Below are 20,079 nucleotides of genomic sequence, written 5' to 3'. Positions count from 1 at the left end.
CAGCAAGAAACCTCAAGTGAACTATTGTCTGCCAGATTTCTGACAGACAATCTAGGCACCCTTCCTAAGAGATTTTCCACCGCCTCACTGCTTCCACCAGTCCACCCTCTGGGATATAGTTCTCCTAACCCTCATCCAACCCCTTATATTATTACTTTAGAAAAGAATAAGAAAATATCTAACAGAATGACACCATATATAAAACTCTAATACTACAAGTAATGACTGTTCCTTCGACGAAAGGAAAAAAGTAAATACTACAAATCATGACTGTTCCTTCGACGAAAAGAAAAAAAGGTGCACTTCACGAAGATTCAAACATGGATCAGCTGATGTTTGTAGGTTAGGACGTTATCCACTACGCCACATACTCAGATGGTCATTTTTTCTCCTATACACTTTAAACATTCAGCTTGTGACTTTTGCTTCTGTCGTCTTACCATATAACAGTTTCTCTGCTTTCCATACTAGTCACACTGTTCATGTTATTTATTGTGTAAATTGCATTTGGCAACGTAATATATTTTCCTGTTTTACCAGGATTTGTTATTTAGGAAGGGCAGGAGGGGGCTATTTGCCCCCCCAAGAGTTTGAAGTGTACGTATCCTTTAATAGATTGTTTACTAATAATTAGTACAAAACGTGAAAGTCTTACGTCAGTGGTGCTCTTGCCCCCCTCAAGCGAAGTCTGAAATAATGCACCTGTGTGACAGATAATACGACTGAGTTTGCGGTCAATATTTGGGCGTTACAGATCTTGCAATGTATAAAACTATTTTCCGAATAAAGCACATTCGATTTTACTTCCTAATAACTTAGCCTATATAGAACAGTTTGAATCATTGAAATGATTGTGGTTGGAGTGTCGTAAATGTTTTCATAGTTATGAGTCTGGATACGCAAACCCGCTTAACTTGGGGATTTATTTCTACTTATGTGAAATATGGTACTATATAGATTCTTCAACTCATAGACCCTGGTGCCTTCAAAAGGTTAAATAAATACGCAATTTGAGGTGCTTCCTGTAAAATATATCCCATCGAAAAGAGTGAACCTGTCAAAGTATGCCAAGTACCTTAAAGGATAACCTATAAGGGTGAAATTACGTTATTTGGAAAGTACAGTTTTCTACTACCCCATCTGAGGTTTGCCAAGTGTTTATGATTTCACTTCACAAAAGAACAAAAGCACTTGGCCGACTTATTTGATTTCAGTACTTTTCGTGGCGGTCGCTTGGCCAAAGTTTTGACAGGTCCACTGTTTTTAATGGGATATCACTCTTTTTTGTAAGCTTGCATCGGTATTTTGTTGATTTTCATGTTTATTTAAAGCCTTTTTCCAAACCGAAAGGCAGTGAATATTTAGATCGCTTCTAGAGAAGCAAGATGATCTACCGTGTGTATCGTTTTAGAATACTTCGTACTTCAGTTGAAAATTAGCTCAGTGGTAGAATGGTCAGCTGTCGTTCCAGGGTCTCTGGTTCTATTCCCGGTCAGATCTCTTACTTCTTTTCTGTACGAGTATAATAAACACGCCGTATTTCATTCACAAAAAAGAAGTTCTGTATCTTGTTTTTAAAAAATCTGTAATGTTGATAATTTAGTGAATACCCTCCGAATCCTCAATTACATATTCCTGTTGTTTGCAAATCAGTGTGACTATTAACAAGCAACTCTTTTGAACGAACTGAAAAGGCTCTCTATATAGGCAAGCCAGAATAAGTAATGCTTTAGATGAAAGGTTAGAGTTGTACTTTTCTAATCCCGCAGTTCGGGTTCGATTCTCGTCCTTCCCCTTTTCCAGTTGGATGCTGCTAAATGAAAGATAATCTCCAGTGGAGAAATTTAGTGAAAATGTAATCCTGAAAATAAAGGAAGAAATATGAATGGAGAAAACCAACAGAGTTAATTCTGTTAATCGTTCTATATTTGATATTATCCGTTAATTTCGTGCATTTTTAAGTTGTTGTTTATTGACACTATATTCTCCTTCTTTCTCTCTGTGTCTCAATGTGTAAATTTTCACAAATATTAAACAAATCATGAACCCTCAGTTATATTTGCAACCTAACGGGAAATACGTCAATACGAATAAGTTCTCCAACTCGTTTGAGTGTTATCGAATTTTGCATTTTTAATATTTAAAAATAAATTACCAATAGTTAGCATTTTCAAAAATTAATTAACCAATAATGAAATCAACAATTTCTTCTTTCGAAGTATCAATCAATGGCGCCGGAACCTAGGAGCTCACGCCCTGTTAGACTTCCAAAATTTTCATTGGGGGTTGGATTCTTTCCCCTAAATGATCTATCAATACTTTTTATTGATTTGCAGGTAGGATTACTGTCAATAATTTCAAAACTTAGCGCAAACTTTGAGTTAGTTAAAATATAACCTACTACATATACCGCATAATCCATCCGTATATTATTTGATTCGCACATATGTATAGTCATTTGAAGTTAGTTAACTTGTTTATATAGTCCCTCATTATAGTTAATTATAAGATTAACTAAGTCCCCCGACTGTTATCTACTCATCGGTGCCTCTGGTGTCTGCATATTTTTTCAAGTGCCTGTATATAATTTTACGTGTGTATTATACAAACAAGAAGTACTGTGAGTACAAGTATCCAAGGATTCCCTTTTGTCATTTCGACAGTCAACATTTCACCCCACTCCTACACAACAACCAGCTTTCCGATTTGTGCTTTCAACAGTTGGGGGCAACTTCATGCTGCTGTTCTAGCTACTACCAGGCGTAATTAATCTAGGTGTGGGCGTTAGTTGGGTTGCCTAACTCATGGACTTTGTACCTCAAGAGTTTCTGTGGCCCGCTGTGCACCATATTGTATAAAATCACACAATTTTTACAAAAAATATATAGTGCAGTGCAATTAAGTTTGAATCCGGACATTCAAAAAAAAAAAAAAAAAACCTTCTAAAATGATCATGATACTCTACTCGGTAACTCAGAGAAAGTCCCCAAAAAATCCCGCGTCGTTTTTGGTCACAATGGCCGCCATATTGGATAGGCTATTTCCAACGCCAAAAGTTTTCGTGGAAACCATACCATTCAATTTAACTGACTATAATACAGGTTGTAAACACAGTAAAGATATAAATCATACCTCATTGAAAAGATACTTAATTAGTTTTTCTTATTCTGTAAAAATTGAGGAAATTTACATTTTCCCGAAAGGGAACAAAAGAGAAATTCTACGAAATTTCTCAGAACGGAAGTGAAAAATTGAGTTTTGGGATTTTTATTACAACATTGTAGGGAGAAGAAGCAAGCAAACAAACAAAAAAAAAAAAATCCGAAACCTTTTCTCAAATGATCATGATGCTCTGCTCGATAACTCAAAGAAAGTCCGAAAAAATCCTGCAACGGGTTTGGTCACTATGGCTGACATATTGGAAAGCTGTTTCCAACGTCAAAAGTTTTCGTGGAAACCATAGCATACACTTTAACTGACTATAATACAGGTTCTAAACACAGCAGACATATAAATCGTATCTTATTGAAAATATACTTAATTAGTTGTTCTTATTCTGTAAAAATTGAGGAAATTTACATTTTCCCGAAAGGATAAAAAGGGAAATTCTACAGAATTTCTCAAAACAGAAGTGAAAAATTGAGTTTTGAGATTTTTATTACAACATTGTTGGGAGGGGAAAAAATCCGAAACCTTTTCTAAAATGATCATGATACTCTACTCGATAACTCTGAAAAAGTCCCAAAAAATCCCACAACGGGCTTGGTCACTATGGCCGCCATATTAGATAGCCTATTTCCAACGCTAAAGTTTTCTTGGAAACCATAGCATTCACTTTAACTGACTGTAATACAGGCTGTAAACACAGCAGAGATATAAACTATACCTCATTGAAAATATATTTAACTAGTTGTTCTTATTGTTGAAAATTGAGGAAATTTTCACTTTCCCTAGAGGGAGAAAAGGAAATTCCACATACCTTCTGAGAACAGAAGTGAAAAATTTTGTTTTGTGATATTTATTACAATATTGTAGGGAGAAGAAACAAAAAATATCTGCAAATTGTTGGCTAAACCTTTTTCAGTAAAACGTTAAAAATACATATTAACACCTCCTAAAGCTGGGATTTTAAAACTTAGATTCACGTAATGCATTAAATTCCCTCTTGTCCAAGTATTGTAAAATTTTCACCTGTACTCCATAAGTTTTGAGTGAAGTTATCAATAGATAGGCATTTGAAAAGGCTTCAATGTCTCTTACAAACTCCGATGTTAACTACTTTTTTGGGAAGGGAAAGAGGGAAAATACCAAAATTTGAGGGATTTTTATAAAAATGCTTTGTTCTTAGCAAGCCTGATTAATCGGAGGAATTTGACATGTATACAAAATTGTTGAAAAAATTCATGTTTAGTAACATAAAAATTCGTAATGTTTGAGCTAGGAAAAGGCCTAGAAACTAATTTTTTATTTTGTAAAGATAGATTTTTGATTTGCAAGTCTCCTTTACTTGAATCTATTCCAGACGAGGATGTTGGTATCTTGGAATGTCTCTTCTTCGATATCCTTTTCGGGAACTAGCAAATCTCCATCCATTTTCACTTCATCTTCTATGTTCCTGTTGGTACGTGCATGCGATACTCAGTACATACACATGATTGAGTATTCTTTTAACATTCTAAACGGTTAGCGTCATTTTCAAAGATGTACCTGGTGGAGCAAAGGGCAACTAGAAGAACTAATAAATCTTTGTCTTCACCAATCAAAATAACTCTAAATCCTTTCTTGGCCTCTGTAATAGCCGTGGTTACAATCAGCATATCAACATCTGCCTTGGCCTGGAGTACCTTGCATCCTGATTTGTGGAGATGTTACTCCAAAGATGTCTGAATCGTATTTTGTTGCTGTGATTTAGGAGAAATTCAGTCTGTCCTACAGTAGCAGTAATCTTCTAATTCTATGTTTTTCCTGCACGTCGCAGATGCTCCTTATCTTTTCTCCTTATACCTTCGTTGTTTCCATCAAAAATGACCAGAGTTTTTCCGTACTGTATAACAACGTATGCAGTATATTGCTGATATATTTCTTTGAATATGGCTGGACGCTGCCGTACAACTCGATGAAGAGATGCCCACCATCAACTATGTAGGATACACCCTGTTTTGTGGCACTACTTGCTGTTTTCTGGGTCGAAGTTCAGGACAACACGGATATTGTCGATGATTTGTACCTTTCCTCATTAGACCTCCTTCATCAAACAAGGAGGAAGGATACGCAGATAGTTCATATTTGAAGATCTCAGACAAATGTTCTTCAGAGCTAACTGTGCATACCATGCAGTGCAGAAGCTACTTTGAGTTTACACAGAATGATTCATTACGCACAGTCACTGATCTTGCTAAACTGCCCAAAGACTTCACACTTAACTTGGGTCTCAGATGAATTTCACAGAATTGCTTGCCCTCAAATCTTCTTCATCACAGCAAGTCGAACTTCTAATAATGCTTTATCACAATTTACATTTTCATCAGCTAGCAAATCAGTAGATATTGATGTAAGTTGGGATGATCCCTCGAATGGTTTATATTCTTGGGGCCAGTTGATGAAACAGAGACATCTTCGGCGTCACGAGTTTGATGAGACTCTCGCAAGTCAACATGTTGTTCGGAGGAGGCGTAGATAACATCAGTGGATTTCTCCATAGCTTCCACTACTCTTAAATACGCAGGCATGGAATGAACACATGTAATAATAGTTGAAGTAAAATTCCTGTCCCCAGGTGAGACTACCACTGCATTTCATAGCTCTCAATAAATCCTGTTCAATTGTCAGGTCACTCCAAATTTCGCACCAACACTTCTCATTTTGTCTATCTATGAAGTAGCTTTGTTTTACAAACTTCGGGAATTCTTGTTTTAGTAAAATAGATTATAGTTGCACAGGACCATTAGCTGAATTGATGATAATGAAGATGTAGTGTTCTGCCTGTATGCAGGTTTTAACCCGAAGGTCCTAGGGCAAAGTAAACCCATGGTGGTTTGCCATTGCTTTCCATAGGATGAGGATGACTTATTGAATGAATAAGTATATGCTATTTAAAAATTTAATCAATATTACAACCAGTAAGAAAAATTTCTCAATCTGGAAATTGGATTGACTTTCTGACTAAAGAAGAATCAATCAATACTTGCGGGTACATGTTAATTTCTTCCGACTATTCCGACTAGGAAGGACTATATATATTAAAATTTCCCTCAAATTATCGGAAATTTCCCGTTCTTCCTTTCTCCAAAGAAGCCAATATTTAGGTTTGCAGAGGTTATTGAAGCCTCTGCAAACACCTACCCACTGATAACTTCACTCAAAACTTGTGGATGCAGAGGTGAAAATCTTACAATATGGATCAAGAGGGAATTTAATGCACAACATGACTCTCCAAAATCTCAGATTTTAGAAGATATTAACACTTTAAACGCCATGTGCATATATTTTATGCACACTTGGTCTGTTCCTGGGGGCCATTGCATATATCTTATGCACACTTTGGTTTTCTCCTGGGGGCCAAGGCATATATTTCATTTTTTCCTGTTTCGAGTCAGTTTATTTTCTTCTTTGTTTCTTAAAAAATATTAATTTTGTTGTTGTTCGATACACTTGACTATAGTTTATGATGATTTTTTGCGAAAATACGAGTGTGGATAAATTATATGCACATGGCCCCTGGGATAAAATTGCGAAGTAAATTTTCATGTTATTGAAATTTACGATAAATTTATTTCAACAGTTTTGCTAAATAACTTCTTATACTGCTCGAAATTACAAAGTGTTTGGAGATAACATTTCGAAATTATATTTTTTTTTCTAAATGTTCATTCTTATTTTTTTATAAACGAAGAGATAACGAAGATTTTCTCTTAAGAAAATATAAGAACAGGTCACAGTTTATCTCAGAGTTAGCAGGAAATATCACCATTGCTTTCAATTTTTCAGTTACAATGTGTTTTAAAAAAATCTTGTCTAGTCGCTTTGCCTTCTGAACATCCGCGACACACAGTTAAAACTTGCTTAGTGCTTCGCTGCATCCGCTCTTCCATAGCGCTGAGACAGCTTGGTGTATAGCACTCTGTAGAATGTCTTTTCTTACCTGATGTTTGGAGAATGTGTTTTCTTCGAGTAAGTTGCCCATCGGAACAACGGCGCCGACTTTCCAAAATTTATGAGGATGTATATCAATGCCAGGACGTGTTATGTGTTTTCAGGGAAGTCTCTATATCTGATTTGATTTATTTTTAGTTAAATCTTATAGCCCTTATCTCATAAAGGACTATTCTGTGATAAAGTAAAATATACCGGTAATATAAATGTAATTTGAGGCTCGCCCTAGCGCCACGGTAAAAAGGCTGACAGCTCTGTGGTAAAAAGCCTGACATAAACGCAATAGAAACGGATTCAAACCCGGGTCCAAACTAAAAATCTTGTGGGTCCGGCGCTCCCACAAGATTATTTGTGTGAGTGTCTGAGCCCCGGAGCACCAAGGTAGTCCACGCGCATGCATCTGAATGAACTGTGTCTTCACTCCCTTCTGGGTTGTTGTTCCATAAGAAGCCATCTGGTCGGATACATCAATATATGATTTTTGCTTCATTCTATTCCAAAATCGTAGATGGTATTTTTGTTGTGCTTGTTTGTAACTTCTGTCATGCTTAGCACGTATTTGGTGGAAACAAATAAAACATCACGCTAATCCCTCCACTTCCCAACGATCACATTGATATTGCTTTGCAGAGTGATCATTTCACCTTTTTGGAGTTTCGCTGAAACTACAGGTTTTGGATTACCTTTCTGTTTCTTCCTAAGGTTCTTATCAAACGTGTTTGATTGTCATTGAGTTCGTTAGTCAAAACAACACTTTTGTAAAAATTGTCTGTGAACAACGTTCTACCGGCATTCAATAATGGACTCATCATTTCCATTACTATCTTCGTTGGCATAGCTTGCTTTGATGATTTGGCATCCTTTCCTCCGTAGAGCTTTACGTACCAAGTGGATCCACCCTTGACGCAAAGATTGAATAATTTCAGCCCGTATTTGTCTCTTACCTCGCATGTACTGCTTGAAACTAAGTCTTCCTCAAAACTGTCCATTATCTCGTACACAGTCTTGAATTTTTCATTCAGCATGGCAACAAGGGGATTGATCTTATGCATTCGGTTAGATTTGTTTTCCACTGATTCGTTATCAGAGAAATGAAACATACTAAGAAGCAGTTCAAACCGGTTTCGAGGCATACACTTACTAATATTGTTTTCATATAGTGGACTTTTAGATAAATATTTCCTAATATTTACTTTTATATCCAACCCCATCCACAAAATCAAACCTAAAATCTGGAGTATTACACTCACATCTGTATCATACCACATGGACAATCGTACATGATCAGTTGACGTTTCGTTTTCAATGTGAGAAGTAATACATTGATCTGCGTATCTGTTCGTTTCAGTTATAATTAAGTCCAATACTGAGTCATCAACAAATAGCTCATAGTACTATAGCACGTCTTTTGTACCTTGCAAAATATCAATAACCTCGCCCGTCACACCACCATCAAAATCACATTCGAACTCGTGCAAGTTTCCAAATACCGGATACCACACAATTTCTTTTGTGCAACTAGTCCCAGATTCGGTCTCCTCTGGGTCTATTTCGGAATCACTCAATTGATGGCCACTAAATAACGATTCACCATTCCCTGACTTATGTCTTCTTTTCCTGCATGCCTTAGGGGTATCTTCATATTCATCACCCTAGAAGAATCATGCACAGTTTTGGGTGGTGAAAAAGGAGGATCATCTGAATTAGTGAAATAAATCTTTGCTCAAATCACTCATACCACTTTCCATTCCTTCTAAAATATCTCTTACTGCGTCCTCGTTTGCCATATTGAGGTAAAAAATATTTACTACACGAAGCAGGTGTTTCTCACAACAGTGTAATTTTAACAGAAATTCACTACAATTCAGCTTCTAAAGACAATGAATTTTGATTGCCTGCTGTGGTACCAACTTTTGAGTAATTATTGGTCTATTGCTATATGCTGTTCCCAGGGGCCAGTACTAAATATTTGTACATTTGTTTCAACGATAATTGTATAGAAAATCTCTACACAAGCCTATAATCTGTACACTGAATCGTGTAGAAAATATATGCACATGGCCCACAGGTAAAAACTTTTTGTGCATACAATTTATGCACATGGCCAAATAAGGGAAAACAGGAAATACGTAGTTGGTCCCAAGAGGAAAATTCTGATTTTGACCCTTGGCGCTCAAAGTGTTAATATTAGGGTGTAGCCAATAATTTAATTTGGGTATAGCTAATAATTTTGTACATATTTTATATTTCTTCTCCCTACAATCTTCTAATAAAAATCACAAAACTCAATTTCTCACTTCTGTTTTGAAAAATTTTGTAGAATTTCCCTTTTATCCTTTCGGAAAAATAAAAATTTCTTGAATTTTCACACAATAAGAACACCTGATTAAATATCTTTTCAACGAGGCATGATTCATATCTCTGCTGTGTTTACAACCTGTATTATAGTCAATTAAAGTGAATGCTATGGTTTCCAAGAAAAAAATTGGCTTTGGGAATAGGCCATAGTGACCAAACCCGACGGGGGATTTTTTTTTGACTTTTTCTGAGTTACTGAATAGAGTATCATGATCATTTCACAAAAGGTTTCGGCTTGTTTTTTTGAATGTCCGGGTTTTGTCCTTTTTTGGTCTAATTGCACTGAACTATATAGTGAAACACATTTTTAAATGACAGAGAGATAATTAAACCTTCATTAGGAGTCAATTCAACCCTTGTTCTTCAGTAATTTTAACTCGAAACAATGGGGAATATGGGAAAGCCTCAGTGAAAACACGCACCGCATTGTGTCAAATTCAAATTCAAATAAACTTATCGTGAAAAATTTTTCTTAAATCGTAGAGATAGAATAAATTTATGTTTTCATTCTTAGCAAATTTCAACTTCAAGTAATGGAAATGATTGATAAGTCCTAAAGCGATATAGACTGTGATGGATTTCTGTACCTTATTTACCGGGTGTGTGCCCTACTATTTTGTTACTTTCATACGTATAATCATAATGTTGAACTAAACGTGCATCCAATATATTTTATACAGCAATATTGCATGAATTTATGCACCTTTTTGCGTAGGAAGTTGTCTAATTTTGATGGATCTAATTTAGCATTAGTTATATCGACGTTGGAATAACCAATAGGCGTATCTCTAAAATTAATATTTTGAATTGACACCGATTGCGTATATGATTTCATGAGATCTACCGATCCCTGTCAGAATCTGTAAGAATGATAGGCGATGGAGGTTTCATTCCTGAGGTATCGAGTTGAGAATGCGGAGCGATCGGTAGAATCGTTAATTCGCGGTAGTGATGTTAATTCAAAATAGCAATTTTTGAGATATTCTAATAATGATATGTCAAAATTACAACTGGAGAATGCGTTTTTTTTTTCAGTTCGTTTGACACGACATTTGGTACTCTTTACTGTGTATAACCATCCTTCATTGTAACTATGTTAATCTAACTCATGAAATTTAGCAACACTTGTTATATCACGTGTGATCGCAGAGCAGGAAGAAATTACAGAACATTCTGAATAATTACAAGAGTGTATGATCAATGACACGTGATGCTTGGAAACAGTAACGATTTCCTCCTGGTAGACTTTCAATACAAAGGGCGTGAAAGTAGTACAGCAAAAATACTGGTAGCTTATGTTGAGCAAGATCGGAAATGTCATTAGAGAAATTATTTTTAGACTACCCCTTAACTTACCACTGCCTGGGAATAATTTTTAAAATGTTATTTTTAAAAAACTGATTTTCACGATGTAACAAGCAGTTATTTCGTGATACTGAATTATAAGAGGAAAATGAAATGTGGGTTCATCGTTGAGGAAGAATATTTCTTTTTCTATTTTTCCACTTTTTATTTATTTTTTTTTTCGTTGCAGTACAAACAATATAATAGACCTAGTACCGTTCATCAAAATCATTTCGATGTTCTGACCAACTTTGAGACAATGCAAAGTTGTTTGTATACATAAATGTTTGCAGTCTTTTAGTCATATACACAAAATTCGTTGGTTTTACGTCCCCTTTCTGGAAACCATTTAATAAGCATGTAGGAACGTTATTTTGAAATAAATCAAAACATTTTCTATTTAGCCAGTTGTATGATGTTGCTTATTCCAAGAGAGTTGATAGCATAAGGTGCAGCCAATGGAATAGTAAGAGGAGAAGCAATGGCTGTTGTGAGGACTTCCTGTTCGGACTCCTTCAATTCGATTTTCTGTGTATCAGCAGGGGTTGGAGCATCAACGGGTTCGAACTGCTGTACTCTGATCTTTGCCTTAGTGGCCAATGGGAGAGGAGCGATAGCAGAGACCAATACTTGGCGTTTCTTTCTGCGGGTGTCTGGTGCAGCTTCGGCAGCGGCAGCTGCTTCGTTGAACAGCCGCTGGAATTCAGCTCTAGCAGCTACAACCTAAACGATGCAGAAAACGTAATTGGTAAACAAGATTGTTCAAAAATACATAAAAAATAAATCAATAATATGTTAAATATACCATATATTATTGTATTTTATACATTGGCTATTAAACAGTATTTTAGTTCGCCAACGCCGTAGCTGCCTTGGTCTTCCGGTACCAGTAAGATCACAGAAGTAAATCAAGCAGTATTTGTTATGGTAGGTCTATTATTCAGAAAACCCAAACGGCGTTGGTAGATCACACTTGCCCAGTGTCGTAAATACATTTGAAAATCAAAAGATAGCGAATTCCAATCAAGGAAAATCATTGGCTGGTCAGCTTAAATCTCTTGAGTTTTTGTGCCAGAGAGTTTAGCTTAGTTTACAGTATCCTAACTCACGAATAATGAGTGAATTAAAATCTGTAGCTATAAGATCTGCACTGAATATGACTACCAAGCAATTTCAGTTCACTAGAACAAAGCCAAGGAAACAGAAGTTAAAAGTATAAAACACACTCAGTTCCTAGACAGTGGATTATCGGTATCATTCAGTGTGATAATTTGAATTTGATTAACCTGATTAAAAAAATATAATAACTTGTTTACATTAAGAAATGATAATAGATGATTTAAAAATGTAACTAACTCAAAACCGAAAGATAATAACAAAATTTTGAGTGAAACTGCCCAACGAGAATACTATATATTATTTCAAACAATCCACATTTAAGGAGTGAATTATAATAACAAAGATCTACTGTTTGGGATTCATGTCTGTGTAAGATACGAAATTCGGAGTGGTGGAAATGTAGGTTCACCACTCAGTATCCTATTATTATGTGCATAGTATCTTAGTATTATGTGCGCTATTATACATAATAATTTCTGGGAATTTCCGTTGCTGCTAACTTCGACGTTATTGCAGCCTTTAAAATTGATACTTTCTATCGTTACCGTGGCAACGAAAGTTGCTTAGTTACCAACTATTCTATGAATGATATACAATTCGCACCTTTGGTAGTGGCACATTCCACTTGTTTTAGTATGAGTTAAATATCATTTAACGTATTTTAAAATATGCTATCAATAAAATATAAAATACTACAAGCATTAAAATTCTTAATGAAGATCGTAGTAACGTAAAGCTTACTAATATACAGACTCATTTATGGAAAATTGTTTTAAGAAACTTTTTAATGGATTTAGATGTAAGAGATAATTAAATATAATATTACAATATATTTATATTGGATAAGAATGATATTATTTTGAACTATGCTCAAAGAAATCAGAATGACACAACGAGGCAAAACAATGTAAGTAGTAAAGAAATTTCTGTAGGACTCAAAATCTGTATGCTTACTAGCAGTGGCGCAACTAAGGGCTCGGGGGCCACCCCGCAGACTACGTGGAGTGGGGCCACTTCTCTACGTCCTACTTCAAGATTTGGGGCCCCATGGTGGCTTCAGGCCTCCCCGCAATGCGGGGTCTGCGGGGCCCTTATTTACGCCCCTGCTTACTAGTATTATTGTGTTCCTTGATTTTACTTCTGCCTGTTGTAATTCTTATTGTGTCATCATTATGTGAGATTTGAATTTATTTCTTTTTAAAATAACAACACATCAGATTTACTGTAACATTGCTAAATATAATAAATATAACCATTCCTAAGACATTCTTCAATACTTAAAAAGAGGAACTAGAATGATACCTTTCAATGCTAGAAGACATTAGCAATTCCCTTGTAACACTCCCACAAATGCAATTCGATATTAGAAATATAAGAATTATGCATAGGTGGAAAAGAAAGAAAGGAAAGAACAACTATGATTACAGAGAAAGTTTTGCATTAACATTACTTGTATGTATATTGCAGATGGAAGTTTCTTCCTGTTGGATACTTAACTGATGTAACTTCGTTATCCTACAATTGCATAATGGAATCATGTTCTGTATTCTAATATAAAGTTAGCATATGCATAGTTTTTGAACAAAGTTTTAATGCTTTCATCAATTTAGTTTGAACACACAGAAAAATAATATCTATATTTAAAATTATCTTACCTCTGGGGTATCCTGTACTGGTTCTGGGCCTCTCAGATTATTAACAGGGGCCTCCAAGTTGGCTTCTGGAAGATTATTGGCTCCTGTCACTCTGAAACCATTACTGTCTGCGAGGTAGTTAACGTTAATCAATTTGCCATTGGGATCTACGTAGCTGTAGGCTCCACGGACAGCGCCGTCGATAGTCTTTACTTCAGAACGAGCCTGCCCAGCGCCTGCGTATCCGAAACTGAACTGGCCGAGTTCATCCTGAGCGTGATACTGCGAGGCAGTGACAACTGGGAATGCTGGGGCATAAGAAGTTACTAAAGGTGCGCTATATAAAGTCTGGGGAAGGAGAGTGCTTACAGGAGATATGATAATCTGAGCGGAAGTGGATGCCACCAAAAGCGAAGTCAGCACCTGCAAAACAGAAAAGCACAAAATAGATAAACAATAAAATGGAAATCAAAACATCTTAAAATCAACGTCTCTCAAGAAATTGTCCCATGAAACCTCACACACCTTTCTCACTCAGAAAAAGTTTCAAGAAAAAAAGTTTGAAGTTTAGTGTGTGTGTGTATGTTTATTTTATGTCTATATGGAACACCAAGGCTATGAAGGACAGGAGTCATTACTAATGTAAAAACCAGACCAAGATTGATACATGAATCAGCTAACAAGTGAACAATCATAAAATATCATAGGTCGTTCCCCACGACAATATCTCCCCTCCAAGAGAGCTGGGTTACAGGACCACGCCACCAGTCCCATTGATGAGGAAAACAAAATAATCGCTCAATAACCAGTGCCGTGCCGTGGAAAATCAGCACCCGGGGCGAGAGTATAGGACTGCGTCCCCATACATATATTCCAAGTAATTTTTCTTCTCCTTTTTCCTTTCCCTCTCTCTCTCTTCCTCGAATGTTGCACTCCCCTTACTTCGGCGCCCGGAGCATTCGCCCCGCTCGCCAGCCCCCCTTCCACGGCACGGTACTGTCAATAACTAAGCCAACGGTGAAAGAAAAATTTCATTTTCGCTCTTTCCATGCGTACTGTTTAAAAATATTAAATACATATCACTATAACAGAATGGAAAATAATAACAATAGTTTTTGATGCTCCAATACAACGATTAGCAGATCTTGTCATTCTTGTGTGTGGTCCTGCTCTCGATTCACAGAGAGTAACAATCTTCACGAGGCCACTGGCTGGTACTTGAATTAAAAAGTTACAAGTTGCGACCTTCAAAGTTAAAATCTACAGTGAAAAAAGAAAAAAAAAAGCTAAATATTACCCAAGATATGTTGTAAATTGTAGGCGCTACGTAGCTAATTAGTTAATAATATGAATATTTTTTCTGACATCCTTAATGTATTCCTCGAGCACATAATTTCTTAACCATATTTCGATCAAGGAATAAAAAGACAATTCAATAATAATAATAATAATAATAATAATAATAATAATAATAATAATAATAATAATAATAATAATAATAATAATAATAATAATAATAATAATAATCTTTATGATTGTAAGTACAATAAATCCAAAGCGTAGTGTGTCAATTATAAAAGAAATAATTTTCTACTTTCTCATAGTATTATCTGTAAATTTGGTTGCAAGATATCACGAAGATTTCTTTTAATGATCGCTATTCTTCTCTTCCAATAATATTTGTGAGGTACTTACAAAACATTTGCCGATGAATTACTTATAATATTGATTAATTGTTTGTTTTGTTTTTTTAATATCCCTTTTTCAGCATCGACACTATATGAAACGTGGGCCTACAAGTTAACGTGGAATTGGAACCACATGAGCTTCTATCAGGAAACAATCTCAAATCTTCCAATGTTATAGTAAATCTTCCAATGCAGCCAATATTATAGTAAATATATTGAAAAAAAAAAGCAATTTCCACAAAGCCTCGAGGGAGTTCAATTGCTTATAGCAATTGAAACTGTATTCTATTTCCTATAATTTGAACAGATTCAATTTGCTCTCACAATAGAAGTTTTAATTTCAATATTTTAATGTATTAGGCTGTTATTACTGTAATATATTAATTTAGCTTTTAATAATAATAATAATAATAATAATAATAATAATAATAATAATAATAATAATAATAATAATAATAATAATACAGGATGTTTCAAAACAACACCGACAACGTTTGAGAGGTGACTCCTGAGACCAAGATAAGACAAAAAGTATAGACCAACCTGGGTGCACAAATGCTTCCTTTCGGAGTTATAGGCTGCCGAAAACATGGAAAAACGAAATTTAAAGGTCCATAGCTCCAAAACTATGGGACCTACCATAGTCTGGTCAAGACTTCACTTAGGAACTAATATGTGCCCTATCCAAAAATCCATGTTTCAGAATCCTAAGGTACTCACACAACAATTTTATCAAGGTAGTTGGTGAGTACTTCAAATAATATGCCCGTACCCAAACTACCTCTATAAAAATTGTTGTGTGAGTACCGCAGGATTCTGAAACACAGGTATTTGGATAAGGCCCATACTAGTTCCTAAGTGAAGTCTTAACCCGTCCATGGTAGGTCCCATAGTATTGGAGCTATAGACCTTTAAAGTTCATTTTTTCATGTTTTAAGCAGCCTATAACTCCGAAAGGAAGCATTTGTGCACCCAGGTTGGTCTATACTTTTCGTGTTACCTTGGTGTCAGTAATCCCCTTCGAAACGTTATCGGTGTTGTTTTGAAACACCCTGTATAAGTATTTAGTTTGACATCTGATGGTTAAAGGGGACGAATGCAAAAGCAAATCAGTATTTTACTGATTTCGTTATCAAATAATTAGTAGAATATGTAAATGAGAAGGAACAGGATAAATCTAGAAAATGCATGAACACACTATTTTACACCACTAGCTCATAAACTTAGAACTCAACTAGTACCTTTCGCTGCAAAGGTGAGCATTCTACCCTTGACTCAATGTGTTCCGCTCCGCTTTTCCTTCTTTCTTCCCATAGTTTTTCAGATCGTCAGAAAATACCACGTAATAACTTGTGCACTCCGGTAAAAGAGTAAATTCTTTCCTTAAGACCTCCCATTTCCAAGTGCATTGTAACTATAGACATTATGCTTCTTTGTCTGAAATGCTAGATACGTAACCTTTGGTACGTAGTTCTATTACCGGTAGGGGTAAAATTTTCATTAATGACTCAGCTTCGCAAAGCATAGAAGGAGTTACTAAACTGCAATAAAGAGCGAAGTTGAAAACTATGTTTTGATTACCATACAGACGCATACTACCGAACTAACAAATTAACAAGCTCGCAAAATGCCCTTCATAGACTATGTCATATAATTTATTTTTAATAGTAAAATATATCGAAAGACCATTTTAACAACAGAAAATATTTTGTATTTTATATTTTGATATTTCATATTCGAAGATATATAGATTTTGGTATTTTTGTAGAATTTCTGATTGTTTCTCTGATATTTTAGGAAATAAAAATCTTATTCTCATAATACTGAGGAACAAGCCTGTGGATTTTTTTTTTTTTTTTTTTTTTTGTACGTACGTAATGGGAGAACTTCTAAGCAGTACTGGAATATAGCGAGCCAAGAAGAGATAGTTTTCAATCTAGTTTGTTGCTTTGCTACGGCGGCGTTGCTACCAAAGTTTAGTATTGTTAAATTAAATTCACATTTCTGAGCTTGCTATAATTTTTGTCTATTCTTCAATGCCACCCCATATTTAATTTCCCAACGGCTTCACTGTTGACAAAGTTTCTGTAAAACCGAGTCTATTTTTCCTCGATTAGACGAACCCAGTAATTGAAGTATATTAATTGAAGTAAGCGAAGGCTAATTCTTGCCATGCCTATCAATAAAATAGGTAATATTTACTTAGCTAGTGGAATAACTGAAATTTAAAAAGCGCACAATCAATACTTCTTTCTAAAACTATAATTATATACAATAATAAAAGTTGTTTTTCTTTTCCATGACATAATATATAGAAACAAAAGTGTTAAACTTGATTCCCTTTTGTTGAAAATTACCCCACAACTTACTTCTCTCGATTCAGTATTTTGATTAAGTTTTTAAAATTTACCAAAATATAAAGCAACTTTGCAAAGCTTTTTAAAATTTTAATTTTGGATCAAAAGATCCAATATATTTCAATCAAAAATATTTTAGGCCTTATATCTGGAGAACTACATATAGTGTAGCCAAATCCAAACTATCAGTTAACTCAATATGATGTGCTTATTCCGTAGAAAATAGGAAAACTCGATTTGGGGGCCGTTCAAAAATTTTGTGGCCTCTGATCCAAAAACTAATTATTGTCCAAGATAGCAATTTTTTGATCCATTTTTGGTTTTCCTAATTTTCTTATTTAGTTTAACTATTCTTTCCAACATCAAAGCTATGTGAGAAGTTATTCTACAGTTTAACGTGAGATCCAAGCCACATGTATACCTACCGGGAATTGAATCTTAGTCTTTTGCATCAAAAATGAACTCTAACCATTTAAGCATAAGAGAACTTTCGTTTGCTTCTGAGCCACATGTTGATATATGATATGGGAATTAAGCAGACCTAATAAGCAGTCGATGTCGCTTCTAATCAACTCTATATAGCTTACAAGTTCCGTAAACTATATCCAGAATGATTATTTCTGCTATTTTAAACTAGACTTACCAGAAACCTCATGTTGAAAAGACAGGAGCTATACCGTACACTGAGGTGCGAGAAGTTATGCATGATAATGCAAGCTGGGAGGAACTTTTTATATCTGCGCCTTCTCCCAGACCTACGCCTCTTAGTTCGTACCCCACGTGATCCCACTACTACTAATCGACCTTGAGAAAGTGTGGAGAGGGGGATTCTTCCTTATCTCCTCCTGAATTCTGAGCAAGGACGATCCATCGTTTTTGGCAGCAGGATCGAGAATCAGCAAAACAAAAAAAGGCGTGGTTGTGTTGTGTACGGGACACTAAAACATTTTCTGCGTCTTTCATAGTTAAATCGACCTTGTAGTAAGTCGATGAACGTCCTTTACCCTACCAAACCTGTACTGAATTGGTCCGTGTTATGTTTTGGTAGACTGATTTACGCATTCCTCCCGAATAGGAAGTCCTTTACCCTTGCATTGTTTTCGCGGTAACAAGTTGCGTTTGAATAGTCGGGCGTGTCCCATCCTTCTCCTTTTTCTTTTTCACGCATTATCTGATGAATTCAGAAGAGAAATTAAGAGAAGTGTGAAATCGAAAGTGCTTCTGCAACTTTACACGTTGAAATAATATAAATCAATATACTTAATATATGATTTTATCATTACAAGTATAATAATAGCGATACAGATTACATGGTGAAGTGCTAATTCATTACCTTTTGTTACAAGCCCTTAGTAAGAATGAGAAATGCGAAGAAATTCTCACCACAATGAAGAAGCGTTTCTTTACGATCTGTGAGATAATTGAGTCGTTCAACGAAAGAAGGGGCACGAAATTTCAAAAACTGAGGTAACATTAAGAAATAACAACAAACTTTATGTATTCTTCCATGCAGTATGGTGTTCATGAATAAAAATTGAATTCGAGATTTCAAGGGATTTACACGATTCATGGACCCTACATAACGATTTTTTTTTTAAAGTACATTGTTAATCCGTCTTTTCGTCTTAATGTATGTACACTCGCCTAGAGCCATACCGTTCAACGTATGAGCACCGAATTTTAAACTTAAGTTCTTTTCATAAGATTTACTAGGGGAATCTAAATTTTCTTCCCAACCTTAAATATAAGGGTTATTTACTGAAGGCTAAAGCTTTAAAAATGTGATTTTCTCTAAAACGGCTCTACTTTATTTATATTTCATAGATCAATATTTCCTTAGCAATTCTATAGGCCTACTATAAAACAGGGTGGATTGATTTAAATCAGTCTGATTTAAATCACTTGATTTTTTAAATAAAAATCGTTGATTTAAATCGAATTCCGAAATAAATGAATTTAAAGTGAATATAAGTAAAATCCCGTTTCTGTTCTGTTATTTCGATTATGGAAGTTAATAATCATAATACAATGAGACTCAAATGTACAGTATAGTATGAAAACAAGCAGGCACGTAGCCAAGGGGGGGGTCCGGGGGGTCCGGACCCCCCCCTTCGAAACCGGAAATGAAAAAAATAAGGAAGGATGAAGCAAAAAGAAACGAGAAAAAAGAATAAGCGTTGAAAATAAAAAGCTACAGCAAGCATTTAGCTACTCTTTCTTATGAGGAGCTTCGTGTGGAGGAAACAAACGGGGGGGGGGTCAATTAAAAATGGATTTTACTGTAACGGAGTATTCCGAATTCCATCTAGCTCCATGCTAATCCTATGGATTACAAATAACGATCGATAAGCCAGTTCTATCAGATAGATTCTCAGGTACAACTTAAGAAACGCTCACAATCACCAATAATATGAGTCTGGCAACGTA

The 20,079-nt window shown here is 35.4% G+C and overlaps 1 protein-coding gene across 1 annotated transcript; it reads right to left on the bottom strand.

Annotated features, from left to right (window-relative positions):
* Nucleotides 1-11,015: 11,015 nt before the first annotated feature.
* On the bottom strand, nucleotides 11,016-18,388 carry LOC145664491 (uncharacterized). Its single transcript, XM_081731213.1, has 3 exons — nucleotides 18,296-18,388; nucleotides 13,629-14,030; nucleotides 11,016-11,577 (listed from the first exon to the last, which is right to left on the bottom strand). The coding sequence occupies exons 1-3, from the start codon at nucleotides 18,356-18,358 to the stop codon at nucleotides 11,251-11,253; spliced, it is 792 nt and encodes a 263-aa protein (XP_081587339.1). The 5' UTR covers nucleotides 18,359-18,388; the 3' UTR covers nucleotides 11,016-11,250.
* Between the last annotated feature and the right edge of the window lie 1,691 nt (nucleotides 18,389-20,079).

The sequence above is a fragment of the Thermobia domestica genome, chromosome 11 (genome assembly GCF_964235325.1).
Source record: "Thermobia domestica chromosome 11, izTheDome1.hap1.1, whole genome shotgun sequence".
In the NCBI taxonomy this organism is placed as follows: Eukaryota; Metazoa; Arthropoda; class Insecta; order Zygentoma; family Lepismatidae; genus Thermobia; species Thermobia domestica.
The sequence above is the reverse complement of the archived record's forward strand: the minus strand, read 5'-3'. Positions and strand labels throughout refer to the sequence as shown.

Excerpts from the sequence above, each read along its gene's own strand:
- LOC145664491 (XM_081731213.1), bottom strand. The coding sequence starts at position 18,358 with ATGCATAACTTCTCGCACCTCAGTGTACGGTATAGCTCCTGTCTTTTC. Across the intron at positions 14,031-18,295 it reads TTTTCAACATGAGGTTTCTG|GTGCTGACTTCGCTTTTGGT; the intron begins GTAAGTCTAGTT and ends TCTGTTTTGCAG. Across the intron at positions 11,578-13,628 it reads CAGTACAGGATACCCCAGAG|GTTGTAGCTGCTAGAGCTGA; the intron begins GTAAGATAATTT and ends TGCATCGTTTAG.